The sequence below is a fragment of the Calidris pugnax genome, unplaced genomic scaffold, assembly GCF_001431845.1.
Source record: "Calidris pugnax isolate Ruff unplaced genomic scaffold, ASM143184v1 scaffold58, whole genome shotgun sequence".
Taxonomy (NCBI): domain Eukaryota; kingdom Metazoa; phylum Chordata; class Aves; order Charadriiformes; family Scolopacidae; genus Calidris; species Calidris pugnax.
In genome coordinates, this window is record NW_015090868.1 from 1373805 (window position 1) to 1395031 (window position 21227).

At 43.8% G+C, this 21227-nt stretch overlaps 1 protein-coding gene across 2 annotated transcripts in view; it reads left to right on the plus strand.

Moving 5' to 3' along the window:
* The window catches only part of PDGFRA (platelet-derived growth factor receptor, alpha polypeptide), a 34496-nt gene that overhangs the window by 1979 nt on the left and 11290 nt on the right, over positions 1-21227 (plus strand). For both annotated transcript variants that reach the window (XM_014945622.1, XM_014945623.1), the window contains exons 2-13: positions 5343-5403; positions 6783-7097; positions 10153-10416; positions 11131-11261; positions 12605-12776; positions 12877-13066; positions 13559-13674; positions 14134-14260; positions 15226-15419; positions 15887-15981; positions 16097-16229; positions 20790-20894. In XM_014945622.1, the coding sequence (XP_014801108.1) occupies positions 5355-5403; positions 6783-7097; positions 10153-10416; positions 11131-11261; positions 12605-12776; positions 12877-13066; positions 13559-13674; positions 14134-14260; positions 15226-15419; positions 15887-15981; positions 16097-16229; positions 20790-20894 (1891 nt within the window). In that variant the 5' untranslated portion in view covers positions 5343-5354. The remainder of the gene's footprint in view (positions 1-5342; positions 5404-6782; positions 7098-10152; positions 10417-11130; positions 11262-12604; positions 12777-12876; positions 13067-13558; positions 13675-14133; positions 14261-15225; positions 15420-15886; positions 15982-16096; positions 16230-20789; positions 20895-21227) is intronic.

A 21227-nucleotide genomic window follows, 5' to 3' on the forward strand; every position in this document is an offset into this window, starting at 1 on the left:
AAGGGTGTGAAAAAAACCCCCCCCCCCCCCCCCCCGCTAATCCCCCTCCCGGCACCGCCTGTAGGTTGCCCGCTGTCCCCCCGACGGGGCGCACCGGGGGGAAAGGGGGCGGCTTGTTGCGCCCTCGGCATCTCCCAGGGATGCAGAGCCCTGGCTGCCTTAACTCCGTGTTCCTGGATGGGGCAAAAGACGGGATCAAAGCAAGGAGACGGGCATCAAAGGTTCCCCTGTCATGGGCTGATCGGGATGTGAACCGTAGAGACACGACTTTTAACGCCAGGTCTGGGGAAAGATCTCCCAACAAGCGACTTCGGTTTTAGCTTCGAGTTAACAAAGAACATTTTAGAAAGGCCCTCAGCTAAACGGCGGTTTAGCCAACCTCAAAGCTTTGGTGGGGGGGAGAAAAAAAAAAAAAAAAAGAAAAAAAGTTTGAAGAAAAATGAGACCGCACAAAGCACTGGGATTTAGGAGTCCACAAGCAAAGCAGCTCTCCCAGCCTGCAGGCGCTCTCCCGCTGCTCTAAAATGAGAGCCCTTGTTCTGGTCCTCCTCTCCAGGCACGAAGGGGCAGGAGGTGTGCCAGCCTGGCTGCCATCGGGCACCGGGGGCCACCTTGGCTGTTATTTGCTCCTTGATGTATGGGAAATCTTCATGTGGCTGGGAGAGTAATATATAGGTATTAGGTTTCAAGAAAGCAGGAAGTAATAAATATTTTAATAAAATACCTCTCCGCAGTTCTACGGTATTGAGCTAGGGTTTGAGTGCAATGCATACAGGCAGAAAAAGTCTCGCATACCCCAGACCTTGCTGGGTATTTCCAGCTATTCCAGTTGGTCTAAAAATGAGGGTGAAATGTATAATCTTATCCAGTCCTTGCCTTGCTTCCATCCTTAGATGGCCACAATGGCACTACTTCTATACATGAACTCTGAAAATTTTGATAGAAGTTTGCTTCACTTGTTTTAAAGACCAGGGAATGACTTCTGAGAGGTTATTTTTCCTGGTGGTGGCAAGAATGGTTGATAATTTAAAAACAGCAAGCAAGTAAGCAAACAATCCTTTCTCTCCCTCTTGCCTTGCTCTCCTGCTTGACTCATCTCTTTCAAGCCAATGAAGCTTTGCATGGGCACCCAAGGGAAAAGTTTGCAACAGCGAGGCTTCCTAGCTCTTGTGGTCAGCAGAGATGGATTGGTTCTTCCATGCAATGCTTCTTAGCACTTGAGTTGGGATTTGAGGTGTTCCTTGATTTGATCCTGAGAACCTGTGAGATGTATTCATTGGAAATGCCAGCCTTTTTGTCTGTTTGCTGAGGCAGTCTGGAAAATCCTCTTTGAACTGAGCAGGGAAATTGAAACTTTGCAAATTTCCCCTCGCGTTTAGCTCCTAGACTGGTGGAGTGTGTCCTTGAGGGTTAGGCTGAAGAATCAGGGCTGACTGGAAGGCTCCTTGGGTAGCAGGCAGCAGGAGCCCAGTGCTGGGCTGGTCTTGGTGTGCAATTGTTCCTGCATACGGGCTATGCTGGATGTGAATCCTTGTAAAGGGCTGTAGAACAAGCCTCATTTTAGGAGAACATTTATGCCAGTCTTTTTCACTGAAAAGATTGTCTTTTGTTGTTTGTGCCTTTTCCCAGTGAAACCCTCAGACCCGCCTGTTAGCCCTGCAGGGAAGGTCTGCTCTTGTGGAGAACCAAGTTTGCAATTTGGGAATTGAGAACCAAGAAATGTTTCAGGAGGTTCTGTCTGAACATTTACATTCAGCTCGTGACATATACCACAAGGAGGAAATGTTCCCCTCTTTTCTTGGGTTGGCCTTAGCTCTTCCTGGAAAAGGTCAGTCTTCCCAGAAGGAGAGACTGCCACTCTGACAAAATCACCACTGAAATTACCCAGCCCTCTCATAACAAGGATAATCACATCATTACGTGCCAAGAGTTGGAATCCAACTGCGGTCATATCACTTATGTAAATACGGAGCAATAGGGAGACCAGTTGGTTTTGTTTGTTTGTTTGTTTTAAAACCGGTGAACTCGCATGAAATTAAAATGTAAGAAATTTGAATTTTAAATCGATCCGGGAGACCCGCTTTAGGTTCCAGCTGCTGTGTTGGAAAGTAGCGTTGCCTTCTGCTCGGCGAGAACTTTCCCTCATTAGTGTGGATCAACATTGCCATCCTGTGGCCAAGAGCATGAACTGTAGTGACCGGGTAGCCGGCAGGAGAGAAGTCTCTTGGTCTCCAGTCTTCTGGTAGATGCGCTAGTCTTCTGTCTTGAAAGAGGGCTTTGTTTGATTTACAGCGATATGAAAAATATATCTGCCACTGGCTCTTCTTGGTCTACCATGGTGCTTTCTCTCTGGGTCATGTAGATCAATCACCTACAAAGAGCATAATTTTCTAAATACATATTTCCACAGGCTTTCTGGGTATTGATTTTGCTTTGTCTTCTACAGTGCAGTCAACTAAACCCTTCTTGGTAGAAAGCCAGTGCTTGGCAGTGAGTGTTTAGAAGATTGACTCCTTGATGATAACAGTTCTTCAGATGTTCTTTTCCTGGATATTTTTTTTTTTTGGTGGATTCATAGAATAGTTTGTGTTGGAAGGCACCTTTAAAGTTCATCTGGTCCAAAGCCCTGCAATGAGCAGGGACATATTCAGCTAGATTAGGTTGCTTAGAGCTCTGTTATCACTAAAGCACACGAGTGAGATATCAAGATTTCAGTCAGATCCCTTCAAAACCCAGCGGCTAATGTAGATGCAGTGACTGTTTTACCCTGGGCAGTCAGCCTCCCCTGCAGAGAGTTTGGCAAACCCTTCATGGCATCATATAGCTTTCACAATACACACCCATGTTTCTATTTTATCCAGCAATATTCAAGGTATGCAAGGAATTAAGGTTGGCTCCAATTTACGTTGTATGTGTGCTGTCACTTCTGGGCTTCAGCTTGCATAAATCTACTGCCTTCGGTGAAGTTGAACCAAATTGTGGTTTGATGGAGCGGCGTTAGGAACTGAACCTGGGGTATTTATTCAGGGCTGAGATTTGGGTGATTGGGGACAAAGAGGGCTGCTCTGCCATAAGGAAGGCAAATAAGTGCATACAAAAAATTAGGTGAGCATAAATAAACAAAACCACAGTTAGCATGCCTGTTTGGGTGTTGTGGGCATGAGTAAATCCTCTTTTGCCCAGAAGTGTGAAGTTGTACCTGCATTAAACCTTGACTGCAACACCGATGTGCGAGGATGCTTTGGAGATGAAGCTCCAGCACTCTTAAGTTGGATGCGCAACGTAACTAAATCCCATTCAAATAGATTTTGAGTAGAGATGATGGTGAATCCGTAGTAAATGATTCTGTCTTTCACAGTGAGGAAGTGTTGCTCTGGGTCTTGATGAGATTAACGGCTCATTGGGGGAAGATCAAAGCTCTGGGTTGTGAAAGAGTAGCCAGATGGAAAACACAAATTTAGTTAAGTCCTCGTGTTTTTAAACTGCAATGGTAGATTGAGGGACTCAGCTCTTCTTGATTGCTATGGCAGCCCAAACAAGAGAGCAAATTTGAAGTAGTGCTTTGGAAATGTCATCACCTGTACTTATATCAGTATAACCACGGGGCTTCGCTCCTCATTTACACAGATTCTGCAGACTGGTGTGCAAGAGCTGAGCTAGCTTTGTGTTTTCTCTGCTGCATCACTTGTGCTCAAGAGTCTGCAAAACCAACACAACACGGGGAGAGATCTGCCTTGTCAGAGAGAAAAGGCAGAAGGAAACTTGGCAGACAGTGGGGTAACGTTGTCTTGTAGATCTTGGGAGGTTAGGAGTCAGATCAATAAAGCAGACGGTGGTAAGTCTTTCAAGATTTACAGTGAGTTACTTTGTCAGAAAAAAAGTTACAGGATATAAATGTGATAAAAATGAATAAGGAGGCTGGGATTGAGGGACTTCTTTGATGTCCGAGAGTCTGTTATCGATGGGAGACAGATACATAAACACACGGCAATTATTGCTAACTGAAGAATCAAGCAAAATGCCTTGTCTCTGCTGGAATGTTGTCAGCTGAACTTCCGAAGTTGTTTGTACACGTTTTTGGGGGTTGGTAGTTTGTAAGTCTTCTAATCCTGCTTCTGAGACCTTTATGTTCGATTCGTGTATCAAATACGTTTTGCTTTGCGAAAGCAGGCTGTCTGCTCCACACGTTGTGGGAGGAAAGGGGGACTGGTTCAGAAATGCTCCTTGGAGTGTTGAAGTATTTAACTCCCATATAGCACTGGCAGAGTCGGAATAACTGGAGGTACCTACGTGCTTTCCTATCTCAGCATCAGGGACTGAATACCACAGGGTGAATAGAAACTCTCCAGAACCTTTGAAAAGCAGTCCCTGTCTTGGCACATCATCCTTTATTTTACTCCTTGGTCTGTGTTTCAGATTAGGGGCTCTTCCGTGCAGACATTTTTTAATCTGTATTGGCTTTGGACCAAATCCAGTTCCTATTGAAGTCACCAACAAAACGTCCATTGATTTCAGTGGGAGCAGGGGATGTAGGAGCTCCTCTTTTGGAAGTTATCTAGCAGGCTGCTCGAGGGTTTTAAGTAGAAATGTCATTAGATGGCACAAAAATTACACAGATGCTTATTGCTGCTGCTGCCTCTTCAAGACGGATGCATTAGGATTATGTGTTTGAAAGCTAAAATTATCGCGTGTGATCCATGACTCTCCACGCTGCTGGGGAGAAGAGATGCTCCGCGAGCGGCAGCGCGGGCCTGCAGTCTGTCCTGGGTTTATTCCCCTAGAAAACTTCAGCATATGTTTCAAATAGCGTGTCTCTCGATCAAGGGAATTCTTGCTAAATAAGCAATAAACACTATTGTATTGCATTGTGTTCAGTAAGCTATATATATATACATATGCACAATGGCAAAACAAAAATATCACTCGGGATTGTACTATTTGTAATAAAAGCAGCTTCTAAATGTGCTTTTTCTTGCACAAAAGCTGCTTGCAGCTAAAAGGCCGGAACTTATTGCATCAAATTGTTGCGTCCTCACCGATGGCCGTGAGGGTCCGGCTCTGTGGCTCCTTTAGGTTGCCAGCAGAGAGAAGGGGTTATGGAGCTTCAGCTGCCTTCCCCATGTTGGTGTTGACGCTGTGTCTGTGGCTCTGCATACCTCCTAGGAGGTGGTTGCGTGATCTGTGGGTGCAAGCTGGGGTCCCAGGGCTGTTGCTATCCTTGGCACCATGCAGAACACCGTCAATCTGGGCTAGGGCACTGCAGGAGAGGGGTTCCTGCAGGCTTTCATGCCCATTTTCAATCCATTAACTGGCTCTCTCTTGCCTTCTCCTTTCTGTTTCAGTTGTTGGTAGCTATGGGTACTTCCCCACGGACCTTCCTGATCCTGGGATGTTTTCTCACAGGTAATGTTCCTCAGTCCTCCACCCCTACTCCTTTGTAAAGCCTTATTTAAGCTTGCTTTCGTTGTGTCCACGATAACAAATGCCAAATGGTTGCCAGCTGGCCACGGGCTCAGTTTTCCTGCCCTTCCCTTCAGTAGGCTAAGGCAAGAAACACCCAGAAGACGGTACTTTTGCCAGCCTGTGCCGGCTGCTTTGGTTCTCCTACAGCTGCTGTGACCTCCTGGTTGCACAAACCCAGTCAGTTTGCCTGCCTTGTGCAGGGAAAGTGAGCCTGCCTACCTCCAGTTGTCCCAGCCCTGCCCCACTGGGGTTTCTCCAGCAGCCTGTGTGGGCTCCCCGCATCCTCCCACGCCGCACCACCTCACCGCGCTCGCCGGGGCTGCCGGCCCGGCCTCCCGACATCTGCTGAGGGGATGGATGCCGGGAGGGGAGGGCAGGGTTTGCCACAAGGTGCCAAATATAGAAAGGGGCCTGTGGCCCCGGGGTAACACGTGTGGGAGCGAGAAACTGGTTTCAAAGACAGGCTGGGTTCCTGCTGCCGGTTTATTGCCCAGGGACCACTTTCACGTTCTGGGTCTAAGTGCCTGTTGGTCGTGGGCTGCCCTGTCTGCTTTGTACAGGTCGTTTGACAGACTGAAACAGCAAATCCGTTTCCCTGCTGAATCCCCCATTTTTTAAAGGGTGTGGATCCTCTAATTTTCCTTCTGGGAGTTGGACCTGCACCAGCCCACCTACAAATTACCCAGGCTTGCAAATCTGAGCCTCTAACTGTAGGTTTCGTCTGAAAACCAGTGCCATCTACAACATCTAGTTCAGTGAATTACAGTTTTATTTGGCTATAAACTTTCTGTGCAATTTGGCTAGAGGTAGACCTGTTGCACAAAATTTTGGGTCTAAGCTCCTGCTCTCTCCCTTCGCAGAAATAGAAGCCAGATATAAAATGCAGGTGCTGGTCTTGGGAAGGGGTTTCTAAATTTCAGTTGTGAGCTTACTCAAAAGCTGACAGAACTGCTGGTTTCCTGACCACTGCTGTAAGGAGCTGTAAGATGCCTGTGACCCAGCAGCCAGGGTGTGGGATTCACTGGTTTGCAGCAGAGCCCACGTTTGGGGCTGGGTTGGGAGCCATCTCTAACTTCACCTCCGTCTTTCACCTCTTGACTTGACAAACAGAAGTCGGCAAGCAAACACTTAGCATTTCAAAGGGAAGCCGTTTGCCATCCATCGGGCAAAATGCTGGCTTTTAACAGATTTCCTGGGACATCCACACTTCCAAAATGGTTAGAAAAACAGCTGCTCTGGATCTACTCTGCTGTCTGTCACATCCTGTGCTGAGGTTGTTCTCTGTGTTCATGTGTTATTTATTCACGTCTTTTTTGCAGGACCGTTCCTAACGTTTTGCCAGCTTCCTCTGCCGACTATTGTTCCCAATAGGAATGAAATGGTGGTACAGCTGAATTCCAATTTCACACTCAAATGCTCTGGAGACAGTGAAGTGAGCTGGCAGTACCCAGTGACTGAGGGAAGCCACAGGATAGACATCAGACATGAAGAAAACAACAGTGGCCTCTTCGTGACGGTGCTCGAAGTAGGAAATGCCTCAGCTGCTCATACGGGCTTGTATGTTTGCTATTACAACCACACTCAAGTGGAGGATTGGGAAGTGGAAGGGAAGGACATCTACATCTATGTGCCTGGTGAGTGAGGGCTGCCACAGCTGTACCCGGAGGTTTGGATGGGAGGGCTGAACCGTGGATGTTCAGAAGAGGCGTGTTGCTGGTGGCAATTTACCATCAGAGGAAGATAAATGACCCCAGGGCCGTTTCCTAACACGTAAATCAAAACCAGCCCCTATGAATCTATGGATACGTTCCTCTTTCTTTCTACTGGTTTTCACTTCTTTGGTAAGAGTTTTAGTTCTCGAGAAGAAGGCTGAATTTGTGACTTCAGACCTGTGGTCTTCTGACCACCAGGGGCTGGGTAGTAGATCTTGGTGGCTAGGTCAGCTCAGCTGTGGAAGTGTGTCCAGCCTTCAGGTTTGCCTGGCCCCCGGGTGGTGATTAATGTCAAAACCAGGCCTTTCAGGGGTGACTTGGGTGGATGGTTTGGGATGTGTACTGACCAAACCAGTGCCGTGTCTGACACTAATGCAGTTGCCAGATAAGCAAAGCCATATCTCCTTCTTAACCTGAATTAGGGTTGGACTGAGAACTGGAAAAAGCTCGTGTGTGTACATGCCTGGGAAGCACAGAGCAACAGAGACGTCTTAGGGGTGGCTGTCACAAGGGAGGGTGAAAGGAGAAGCATTATTGCTGGCCAGTCTGACGCAAGATTAAAAATATGGTGCAGCCATGCAGTGCCCTGTAATTTTCAAAGCAAACACAGTCTTCCCAGGCCCTGCTCTGCCTTTCTCTGTCATGGTGGAAAACCTGTTGGACCCAGAAGAAATGTCATCTCTTCTTTTCGGACGTATCTGTCCCCAGCTTTGCCCTCCTTCCCCCTTGTTCTGACTGGAAATCTGTTTAAAGGCTTTCCACAGTATCCATGGGATGAAGATCTTTATTGTCATGGCTGAGATAGGCACCAGAGCCTGAGCCACAACTGACTGCCTTTGTAAAGCCCTGTCTGGATGTTTCCTCGGCGCTGGCTGGGGTTCAGGGGATGAGTGGCATGACTGCAGGGCCAGGAAGGATCAAGCCAGTAGATTTGCAGTAAATATTGTGAGCAGGAAGCAAAGGAGAGAAGAGACTGCAAATCATCTCGCCAAATCGCAGTATGTTGTGAAGGAGATGGTGTCTGCAGCTGCAAGGAAGACTGTGGAAAACTCAGGAAGCGCTAATGGGACTTATTTTAAAGGCAATTTTGCAGTGGCATTAAGATTTTGCAATTCATGATGTGTGATTCTTCCAAGACTTTTTCTCCATTTCCCACAGCAAATGTGAAGTGTTTGTGTTTGTCCTTGAAGCAAGAAGATGTTTCAGCAGAGGCTGCAGGCTTTGGCACACGTATCTCAATTTCCAAACAGCTCTACCAAATGACCAGAAGCTGCTGTTGGTGTTAAGCAGTCTTGTAACTCACTCCGTGAAGGAATATAAAGGCAGGAGATGGAAGATTTCTTCAAGAGGGCTTTTCGGTTTGGTTTTGAAATGCCTCTAGACATCAGCCTACCAGATTTGCAGGGCAGAGTCACCCTGTAATTTTTTCCACTCGCTAACCATCAAGATGTCATAAATGCAGTAACATATCCTTTTCTTCAAATTATAGAGAATGTCTCTGTTTCCACTATAAACTTTGTCTTTACAATTGTTTTTCCTGCAATGAATTAGGAGGGCAATGGGTGGCAGCAACCCACTTTAGCCAAGGAGGATTACATTGGGACTTCACACAATATCCCATTTTCACTAACAGCGCACAGAAAACCAAACTAGGTGAATCCTGTTTCTGTTTTAAATTACAGTGGGAAAATGAATACATGGAGTTGGCAGCGCCTTTGGGATGGAGCGCTGTGTTTGGAATATTGCTACAAAGAGCCTGCCAGTGCAGCAGAAAGTCTATTGTTGGAGGGATTTGGATTGCTATTTATTAAATTTTGTTATAAAGCTTCGCACAGAAGCTTCAGGCTAGCAGGGATTATTTGTTTATTCCGAATGGCCAAATGGAGATAATTTGAGGGCTGTGCTTTTTAAGTTGGATATGTTATGCAATTATGTTTTAAACTCAGGCTTTGGATTGGCTGGGTAGGAAAGTTGGCATGTATTTTGTTGACTTTAAAAGAAATGAAACTACCAGGTGTTTGTTTGCTTTTTTCTGGTTGAATGGCGTATTTTGAAAGCCACATGCTGTGACCATAATTAACTATGTCTCATAACTGTAATGTTGGACATGTTAGAAATGCACGAAGACAAGTACCTTGAACTATTTTTGATGAAATGTGGCTTTAAGTGCTGTTCAACATAAACAACATGAAACTAATTTCTACTTTCTGACATTGAAAGTGTTTGGATTTCTTCTTTTTTCCTTTTTTCTCTTTCTCTTTTTCTTTTTTTTTTTCCTTTTTCCTCATTCCTTTTTTCTTTTTTTCATTTTAATTTCTTCTCTTTCTCTTTCTCTTTCTCTTTCTCTTTCTCTTTCTCTTTTTCTTTTTCCTGCTTATATATTGGTTAAGAGACAACCACTATTACCAAAGGAAAAAAAAAATCTAACTGAAAAAGATGAGTGATTTATACCAATAAAAGACAGAATCTTTAATATTTTTTTTAGTGTACTGAACGTTGCACCTAAGTGCAAAATCCTGTGTCATAAAAATAGGATGTTTAAGTCTAGATTCTTCCCTAAGGTCTTTGTTGTACATATATCTTGATAGAGTTGTCTATGATAAAGTGAATTCATCTTTACTTAGTCCCCAGCAATTACATGAATGGTTTCACAGCCAGTAGTGATTTTCTTGCTTTAATATCCTTTTGCCCTTGCTGTAGGAATATCTCAGAACCAGGTCTAAAGGGAATAATACTACTTAGATTTCTTTACCCGGAGTCCTTTGCATTTCCTATTCTTTCCTATTTTGTGGTTAGACCAAATAAAGAAAAGTAGATACTGCTTACAGTTAACAGGCCTTACCTCAGTCTCTGAAAAAATGGAGTAATAAGCTGTACTAGTTTCAGTTATGATCTACAAGTGGTCATTGATATCTGATTCTTGTAAAGGGTCTTGCTACAAGCAAGACAGTGTAAAATTATCTCTTGTCTTTTACAGACCCGGACATGCCTTTTGTTCCTTCTATACCAGAAGACCAGTTCATCCTAGTAGAAGAGGGAGATTCCACCATTATCCCTTGTCGGACAACTGACCCAGATGCTGAAGTGACATTAATTAACAGTTTGGACAAGGCTGTCTATGCTTTCTATGACAGCAAGCAAGGCTTCGTAGGGAATTTCCCTGCGGGCTCATATACGTGCAAAACAACGGTTAAAGGTGTGGAGTTCAAGTCTGATGAGTTCCTCGTCTATATTTTAAGAGGTACTAATTTTTGTTCATAAAAAAAAAATAAATTAGTAATATTCACCCTAGTTCTTTCCTTGTACTGTAAGAGCTGTATTAGCACCAGCATCACAGGGTTATATCAGATACTTCCTGGTGATGAGCTCTTTCTTCCCCTGACAGCATCACTAGTTATTTAGTTGCTAGTTTACTTAGCAGTTATGTACATTTTTGATTAAAATAATGTATTCTTAAGTTTATATCCTCTCCCAAATGGGTACAGAAAAGTCTTATGTGATTCATGTGTTTTCATCCTGTTAACTGAAACATAGCTTAAAAGACTGATGTTTCCCAATGGTCTCAAATTGTAGGACTTTGAGTAGTCTGAAAAACAGCGTAATTCAAATATTCTGACAACAAAGTTTTTATTGGCCAGCAGTGGATTCTCAAAGACAGTCACCAATTAGCAAAATGGGATATTGCTCTTATACTGAGTGCTTTTTCACAGGGGCACATGAGAGAGAAACTTCTAATTTTAAGCATAGGTTGGTCTTTTTGGGAATGAACTCAATGTCTTTACACTTCATGCTTTAAGTACACATTGTTTGTATCAGTATAAACCACCGGTACTTTCACTGAATTTTCCAGATAATCCCTCAGTAGAAGAAGTGAAATGAAAATTTCCCCCTGAAATCATACCATGTATATTGCATATTTTTTAGAACTAAATCTGTTCTCTTTCTCTTCTCTTAGCAACTTCACAGCTGCCGGTTGAAATTGAAGCTCTTAAAACTGTGTACAAAACAGGCGAGACCATTGTAGTAACTTGTGTGGTCTATGACAATGAGGTGGTTAATTTACAGTGGAACTATCCTGGGAAAGTGGTAAATATCTCTTTTTATTTCATTTTTGGTTTGAATGTTTGTAGTTACTTAATGGGGAAGAAGGTGGGGTTGTAAAATATTCTCCTCTTGCCTGAATGAGGACAGCTGAGGAGAGAAAACAAAGTATTTCTTTTACTTTTAGGTTACCACAAAAGACACTCAGTCCCAAAAAGTTAGAGTTTGCTGTTAGTAAGTATGCAAAGTATGAGAGGAAGGTGAGGTGTGACTAGGAGTCCATCCTCCAAGGGAGGAATGCTGTCTCTCAGGTCTTGGGCTGGTTGAAAAAAAGAAATGTTGTGGAAATAGAAAGGTCTAGGAATGTGTCAGACATCTGCATAGAGCTCTGCTGCTGGAGGTCTGAACCTCTAAAATGGCTCTCTTAAACCTTGCATTCTTGGGCATAGTGGAGATGAAGAATCAAGTTCATAGCCTTAATTGTTCCTTGTTATGCAGGTGTTAATTAATATGACTTACAATCAGTGTAATTACTCACTAATGAGAACTGTCTAGTAAGAAAAACTTAAAACTTTTGGATAACCTCAGAAATTTTCAAACTGGCGTTAATATTGTTCTGCAGTGAAAATTTTTATTGGTTAGAGCCCGTCCCTGTCAATGAAGAACTTCAGAGTATCACATGTAAAATGTCTGGTAACACTGAAGGGATGGAGTAGATGAAGTGACTACATAATTGTGACCCTAAAATGCCCCCTTTTATTTAAGTAATTTAAGAGCCCCAGAGAAAAAAAATGAATTAAGAAGATTTTATTCTATTCTCCATGCTGCACATTATAATCTTTACTATATGCCACCTTTTAAAACTGTCCCCAGCACACTTTTTATTCCAGCCTCTCATGATAACACGGTCTACCGTTCTTACCATCCTTTTACTCGTAGCAGTCTTCCCCTGGTCAATAAATTATTCTTGTTTTGAGAGATGGCACAACATAGCATCTAGCAACTCCTTGCTTTTTGTCTGATGGAGGGGACAAAAATTCACCCTATGTCATGGGAAGGGAACAAATAAAATTCAAAATAAAAACCCACAGCTTTTATGCCTGAGGAGAAGGTAGTGCATAATCAGTAAAATACTTTCAGGCTGCTTATCCAAATTTTGAATGGTATTTCGTTTTAAGTGAACAAAATATGAGCTTTCAGCCTCTTCACCCTTCTGTGCCTGCCCTTGTGGCTGAAAATACATCCCTGACTGAGTAAAGCCTTCTGCCATACAGGGTTTAGGTGGTTGCTCTCACTCCAGTGCCATCATAGATTCTCAGTGACGTGCTTTCAGCTCAGTTACTTAAGTACGGGTTTGTTTTTTTTTTTTTTCCTTCTCCAAACTACAGAAAGAAAAAGGTCTGATAAAACTTGATGATATCAAAATCCCATCCCAGAAGCTGGTTTACACCTTGACCATTCCCGAGGCCTCAGTGAAAGACACAGGGGATTATGAATGTACTGCTCGGCATGCAACCAAGGAGGTTAAGGAAAATAAGAAAGTAGTCATTACAGTTCATGGTATAGTCTGATTTTAGTGTCCAAAAATTACTAATGTTTTGGAAAACACCAACGGTAAATGCTGTACAGCGCTGCTTACACAAGGCTTTTTAATTTGCAGACAAAGGGTTTGTCCACCTGGAGCCTCAGTTTAGCCCTCTGGAAGCTGTCAATCTACACGAAGTCAAAAACTTTGTCGTCGATGTGCAGGCATACCCAGCACCAAAAATGTACTGGTTGAAGGATAACGTGACTCTGATTGAAAATCTTACCGAGATTGTTACTAGTTCCAACAGAGTCCAGGAAACGAGGTAAAAACATTCTTCTGACTCTTACTTTTCCATGTTGATTTGACCTAGGCGCTGCTCCAATTTATAATATTATCTAATATTAAAAATATTCTATTTTTGTTTCCTACTCTAAAGAGTAATGTCTAATCTACCTCTTTGTATTCCCTTCATAACAGCCATAGGAATCTTGGTTTTTGAGCACTAAGCCCCTTCAATCCCTTCAAGATGCCTCCTCTCCAATAGTTTCTAGCTATTTCCAACAATATCAGAGACTTTCTTAGATCCCTGTGGAATATAACTATGCCCACTTGTTTCTTATTTGTATTTTGAGAGTTATTTACCATTTGAATAATTATTTTAGTGTAAAGGCATGCTAGAAATGCCAAATGCCACATTATAATGTCCACATACCCAGGTTATAAATTGTATTGAAGTGGATTTTTTTGATTTTTTTCTTTTTTTTTTTTTTTATGCCTGCTTTAAAAATATAAACAAACCCTCTCATTTCTGCAGGTTTCAGAGCGTATTAAAATTGATCCGGGCCAAGGAAGAAGACAGCGGATACTATACTTTGGTTGCTGAAAATGAAGACGAGATTAAAAGATACACCTTCTCCTTGCTGATACAAGGTAAGGAGCCGTGCCCACCAGAACTGACGGCACTCAGCAAAGACTCGGTCCTCTTACAGGTCGGGTTGCCTGGAGTCTTGAGATAAGGAAGACATGAGGAGTGCGTGCGTGCCGAGTCCTTGGAGCTCTCGTCCCCTGATCCTGGCTTTCGCTTGGGCGCTGGCCTTGAGCCAAAGGGAAACTCTATCCTCCCCTCCTAAGTTATTCCAGCTGACAGCGGGGACGATAGCTCGTTTAGTATGACATGAGGACGTGGCATAACCGCAGCACTTCCTTTCCCTGGCTCTAGCCTAGGATCCGCTCTGTCCTACAGGAATTAAGGACCTCCTGGACGAGCCCAGGTTCTCTAGCTGTCACCAAGCTGTCGGCCAAACAATACCTGTCCTGGTTCATTTGAAATTTCAGGCTGTTTTTGTAGACCCTGATGAGCGTTTTCACAAACTCCTGTCTCCTCCCCAGTTCCAGCCCTGATTTTAGACCTCGTGGACGATCACCACGGCTCCGCCGGTGGGCAGACAGTGAGGTGCTTGGCGGAGGGGACCCCTCTTCCTGATGTGGAATGGCTGGTTTGCAAGGACATTAAAAAGTAAGAGGAGTGGGTGCTTTCTTATCTGAAATATGACTGGCTGTGCCCTTGATTAGCTTAGCGTTTTTAGTTACTGTACCACTCTTTCCTTGCCAAGGGCCAGTAAGCTACAAATCTGATTCGTCTTTTCGGAGGCTTATATTTCAAGAGGTTGTCAGGGCCCTTCCTAGTGATTGCATCCTGTAGGAGAAGACACAATGCATTAATTCAGGAGGTTTCTCTCATAAATCTTTGTGCTCAATGAGCAAACTCAGCAGATTTCACAATCCCAATTTGAGTAAGGATCTTGAGGAGCAGCTGTCCCTCCATTCAGGGAGATCTTATAATTTCACAAAGCTCTGCCTGCCTCCTTAATATTCTTGTGTACGTCTAAATTTTAACTTGTAATTATTACCCCCCAAATTGTAATTTTTACCTTCAAAGTATTTTAGACATGTGGAGTAGTTATTCCCATTTTTGATAGTTCTAGGCAGGCTCCTGTAGCTGCTGGGAGGCAGAATTTTCCCTGGGATGTTATCCACAAGGGAGAGGGAGACCATGCATGGAAGAAGGAACCTCCCAGCTGTGTTCTGCTCTCCTTGTGCTAAAACCTCTTACTGCCTGGTGGGACGAGTGTCCTCCTGTCTCTGCCTCAGGGAGCCTTGTGCAGCATTAAGGATTCAGGGAGAAATAGAGATGCATCCAGTATGATAACTCTGTGGGATACATAGAGACACCAGGGTCTATCTATACCAGATCTTCCGGGCTGCATTGTCAGACCTTCAAAGTGGCAACAGTAATGAGGATCAGAAGACAAATTATTCTGAGGGAAGAAAGATGCAGGCTTTTCACAGAGGTGGTCTTAAGCATTTCTGGTCTTTAAAATTATTGTTGGAAGAAATAGGGAAAAGTGATTGGTGTTCTGTTCACTCGTCTTTATCCATACCTATGTCCAACACCTGTTTCGCTGTTATTGTTCTCTGCAGGTGTAGCAATGACACCTCATGGACTCTTCTGACTAACAATATCTCTGATATACACATGGAAGCCCACCTAGATGAGAAAAACATGGTGCAAAGCCAGGTGACCTTCCAGAAGGTAGAGGAAACCCTGGCTGTGCGCTGTGTTGCAAGGAACGACCTCGGTGCTGTTACTCGGGAACTGAAGCTTGTGGCTCCCAGTGAGTTTTCTTTGTCCTTCTGTGAAATTACAGCAGCCAGGTGGACCCCTCTCTAACACACCCCAGTTCAGTCTTAATAGATAAAAATGTGAATTGTTGCAGACAGAAATAAATGGAAATGTTTGGGTTTTTTTTCCCTGCCTTGGGACATCTGAGGATAAGCCCTTCTGCAGGTCTTTATGGTGCATCTGTTTTTTACTTATTATGTGGTTCCATGATTCATTTTATCATTTTATGGCCACTGGCTATAGGATGTTCTTCTAGACAGTCTCTGCATTTGGTTTTGAAACAAGAAGGCAGAGAAGCTCTGGGCTTGGCAAGACCTTACAGTCACCAGCCCCAGGGACTTCTCCTGCCACATCTGCAGGACACGGGAACTGCGATGGTATGGGAGGTGAATGTCTTGTGTGTGTGTCATGTTCCTTGTGCTTCAGGAGGAAAATATGGTTTGTCTTTTTACTCCACAGCCTTGCGATCAGAACTAACAGTGGCTGCTGCAGTCTTAGTGCTGTTGGTGATTGTGATAATTTCACTGATCGTCCTGGTCATCATATGGAAACAGGTAATGTAGGGAAAAAGCCCATGTCAGTTTGGATGTTGAGCCCTGATGGGTTTTGATCCTCTCTGAAGTCAGGCACAGGACTAATGGTTGTTTTTGCATTCAATGTGCTTTGCAGAAGCCGAGGTATGAGATAAGATGGAGAGTCATTGAGTCTATCAGCCCCGATGGCCATGAATACATTTATGTGGACCCAATGCAACTGCCTTATGACTCCAGATGGGAGTTTCCTCGAGACGGGTTAGTGCTTGGTAAGTTTCCTCTAAGGGACTAATCCCACCCATTTTGGGGGGAGAAGGATGATTAAGGACAACTCTGAGGTCTCTGCTACCGGGATTTGTGATGTAACTCATGGCTGTGATGTCCAGAGCCTCTCTAGACCTGTCTGTCCTCCTCCGTTCTCTTGCCACATCCTCTTCTTCCCCTGCAGTGGTGTCAACCTTGAGCTTCTTGGGTTACTGTTTTCCATGCTCTCCTTCACATGCCTCAGCTGCAGTGCCTACCTCCATGTGGTTCAGGGGGCCTTTCCCCAGGTTAAATTCCCTCTTCAACACCCACTTCTGTGAAGGCACCCCCAAAAAGCGCATCAGCATTTTTTATTTGCAAGACATTTGTACACTTATGTGTAGAGGCCCAGGGAAATCTGCAAGTAGTTACATAGTTTTATTAAAAATCTTTTCTAAATTAGAAATCCATGATGTGCATATATCAGTGCTGAGTAACTTATCGTGGCTACTGTCCTTCTTCCCTCCCCTTCTGCTTTCTTGCTTTGCTGTCCCTGGACTGGAGTCCATATAGATTTCAGTTAGTAATTGCTTCTTCAGGGCTGGCTCAATCTGTGCACCCCCAAAAAGTGCATCAGCATTTTTTATTTGCAAGACATTTGTACACTTATGTGTAGAGGCCCAGGGAAATCTGCAAGTAGTTACGTACCTGCAGTGCCTACCTCCATGTGGTTCAGGGGGCCTTTCCCCAGGTTAAATTCCCTCTTCAACACCCACTTCTGTGAAGGCACCCCCAAAAAGTGCATCAGCATTTTTTATTTGCAAGACATTTGTACACTTATGTGTAGAGGCCCAGGGAAATCTGCAAGTAGTTACGTAGTTTTATTAAAAATATTTTCTAAATTAGAAATCCACGATGTGCATAATCAGTGCTGAGTAACTTAATAACTAATTTTTGTGGCTACTGTCCTTCTTCCCTCCCCTTCTGATAGTTTTATTAAAAATCTTTTCTAAATTAGAAATCCATGATGTGCATATATCAGTGCTGAGTAACTTATCGTGGCTACTGTCCTTCTTCCCTCCCCTTCTGCTTTCTTGCTTTGCTGTCCCTGGACTGGAGTCCATATAGATTTCAGTTAGTAATTGCTTCTTCAGGGCTGGCTCAATCTGTCACTTACATCATTTGAAAGCGTAATGATTATAGACAATTTTAGTGTTCAATCCAGACAGCACTTCAATTTCACAAGGCATCCGGCTCTTGGAGGTGTCTGTATAACAAGTTGTATCCACAAAATACAAGACAAGAAAACAAAAGATGTTTTCTGTTTGATATATTTTTAGAAACACACTCTCCTGGTGTAGTTCTCCTTCCCCCACCACAGAGAAAGAATTGATGTTAATTCTTCAAAGAAGCAGCACAAAATTTTTTTGGTTCAGGAACGATATCCTTTAATTAAATTCATGTTGCTAATTGAAAACTAGAGGAGGGTGGATATTTAATGGAATTATTTTATTACAACCCAGACTTTAATTATATGCCTAAATAGGATTTGTCAGATCTGAGTTGTTAACAGACCACCACTGTGACTTTGTCTCCCTCTGACTCACGAGCCCCAGCCTCCTTCAATGCCTTCCTGTTTACAAGTCTATTCAGGATAGTCCCTGCTTAAAAAACTAACACTACGTGCCCTTTTAGCAGCCTGGGTTGTACAAGCATTCTTCTTGACACGGTTAACATTTACCAGCCGGCAGTTTTGCCGTGTAAAATGCTTGCTGGTGGGGAACTCTTTTGTTTCTGGGGCTGATAAGTCTGGTTTGCGTGGGCTTTTTCTTGCCGAAGTGGGAGATGGCAGCAAAGCAGTGACACCTTTAGCTCAGGGAGGCTCTGAAGCAGGATACAAACCCATTTTGGCTCAGCCAGACAAGCCTTTCCCATCCTAGCTGTGCAAGCCAGCTGGCATTTATTTGTTTTTCTAGCTAGTAGTGCCTGGAGCGCAGCCCCGCGTTAAATGCCAACTCTCAGCCTTGGCTGGCTGGAGTTTCAATTGATAAATCTGGGTTGCACTGCAAATTTCCCACTGCTATCACCCCTCCACAGCTCAGCAGCCAGCACAAGCCTGGGAGGTGTGTAACAGAACGAGAAACGCAGTAACACAGCGAGCTGCTTGCACGCCGCGGCCTTCTCCTGCCTCTGCTGAGAAGTGGTGAGGTCCAAGTAGGACCTGGACCTCCTCTTCGTCTGAGATGGCCCAGGGCAGGGCTTTTTGAGGAGCAGGGTTTCTTAGCATCTCAGGGTGGCTGTAGAGAGGTGGCAGAGTTGCTCCCATCACTTCCCAGCACACCACCCATCTGTCCTGGTGGCCTTAGTAAAATGAAATGCTGGTCTGACACAGTCAGACCCATCTCCATTTGGAAAAGGCAAGTTAAGATTCAAGTTACACAGCATTTAGGCATTTTTCATCAGACTAGGAACTGGATGTAGATTAGAAAACTATAAAACTTGTCTCTTGTTTGGTTCTTTTGGTAGAGACCAAGAGACTAATGATTTAATTTGGGGTGAGCTGATCATCCCAGCTCAATTTTAGCCAACGAAGCATCCAGCCGAGAAGTCTGTGTCAGTATTTGTGTGCCCCCCCCAGCAGAAAAATGTCACCTCTCCATCAGGTTCAGCAGATAGGCTGTGTAGTTGGGGAGAGAGGCTGAAATAGCTCTCACCCCCAAGGGTGGTTCCTCCACTAGTTTGAGGAGCCTTGAGCTCCTGGTGTGTCTGCACAGTCCCTCTGTGGTGGAGAAGCGGTGCTGCTCCTCTGGTGGGCAGATCACAGTGGCGTCTTTATACTAAGAAAAGTAAACACACGTTAGAATTTTGGGCTCCACCAAAGGCTGTGATGGCCTTACAGATGCCTCCAGCTCTTCAGCAGTCAGCTCCCACCTGGCTCCAAGTTTTTAAAGCACATGGAGCTTGGGCTACGTCTGCAGAGAGAGGGGTGAAAAGGGGAAGGAGCAGCGATGGTTCCCCACCACTCCGGAAGCTCTCTCACTGTCTCCTCACGCACCCTGGCCCAGCAGAGGTGATGGAGGGGGAGATGTGCGCCTCCTGCTCAGCCGACAATATGGTTTGGGGAGGAACTGGCGTGTGAAGACAAGAAGATCAAGGCGCATCAGCAAATGCCATCACATTCTGAAGGGCTGCATCCTGCCATGTGGCTCCCAGACCCTTGGTCTGAAAAGTTTCAGGGGCCAAAATTTCAGGCTCAGGTTGTTTGAATTAGTCTGAAATTTAGTGGGAAGCTTTCTCACATCCTGACTGGGAAAAATAACCTTTGGAATCTTGAAAAGAAATTGCATATTTTTTTGTGTGTGTGTGCATGACAAACTGTGCTGTCATGGTCTTGGAGAGGTTCTTCAGTGGTAGCTCAGCTAAGCGTGCTTTAACCATTTCTTGTGCTGTTAATGATGTAGGTATCGTTTGGCTGGAAATTTTCTTTTAAAGGCATTTCTACAATAAAAGTGGGGGCTGTAGCTAGAGGATACCAGAAACATATGGCATCGCATGCCAGATAACACCTTCAGAAGCATAAAAGGCGGCAAGTTCAAACTGCAAACGACTGTCAAAGACAAAATGCCGTATATCTCCATAGTAAAAGTCACTACTTATTCTTCCCCTGCTGGAAGTTAAAAAGCAACATAAAATAAAATAAAAAGCTTGTCAGGAATATGAAAATATCCTGGCATCTGGAGCTCACATACAGGTTTTTTCATGGAGTAAGCATTGCCTTAGCGAACTTACTCTTCAATATGGAAACTATGAAATACAGTATTTTGGAATATTTTTGTGCAGTTCATATTTCTCTAAAATCGCACTCAATCTGCACACTGTATCCATATCAGGAGACAGGATATGATAATTCAAAATTTTTGTCTAAATTGATTTGCGGGAAGAGTAAAGTGTGTATAAACATTAGCCATTTCATTACAGCACTCGGAAATTTGCAATAAAATTTATTCAAGCATATGAAACACACTTGTACATTAAACTTCAGAGATGTTTCCCCTCATATGTGGCCAACATGTATTTCGGCTTCTTGCAGCTCACTGATGGTCCTGCCTGTCTATTTCTAAATGTGCTGCTGATGTGCTTCGGTTCATCTTACCGCTGGATGCATCCAGCATTGATATAACAGCCCGAAAATACAGCTAAGGAGTTCAATTCAGATTTTTAAGTAAAGGGCACAGGTGCTGACTGTGGCAGAGAAGTCAACTTAAATATAGGAGAATCGATGATTAGAAAAGATAAAGTGAGAGTGCCAGGGCAGAGTTGGAGACCAATTTGAATGAGTTGAGCTCCCCCATGCAGATGTGCTCCTGATGTTTGCTTGCTGGTCTTTTATTTAAGAATTTTACTTAATGACAGCATTTCTTTAAAATATATTTGTATTTTCTGCTTAACAACAACAGTAATAATAATAATATCAGTCGTCTGGCCCAGTGAGTGTGCTTTTCCCACTCAAGAATCACAACCTGTAGAGGAATGGCAGTGGGAAACGAAGCAAATCTGAAATAAATAATCCTCTCCCTTGTGTTCAGGTCGAATCCTTGGTTCTGGTGCCTTTGGAAAAGTAGTCGAAGGGACTGCATACGGCTTGAGTCGCTCTCAACCGGTGATGAAAGTAGCTGTGAAAATGCTGAAACGTAAGTTGTGGCGGTTCCAGTTCCCAAGCTGGGTAGTGCATGTTCCCACAGGGTTATTTAAGCATTGCTTGGGCATAAATAGTTTCTCCATGTCTGAAGCTGAACACGTACTGTGAAATGACTGGAATTTAAAATTATATCTTATATTGCTTCATGGTGTTTTCAGTTTTTTGAAGCAGTATCCAGGCTTCTGAAAACATCCAAAGTTTAGTTTTAGCTGTGTGGACTGTAGCAGCCACAATAACTCAGCAAGTTCAGAAAAAGATAGAATAGCCATGAATGTTTGTAAACAAATGAGAGCAATACAACAGAGCAGAAACAACCAGGTCTTGT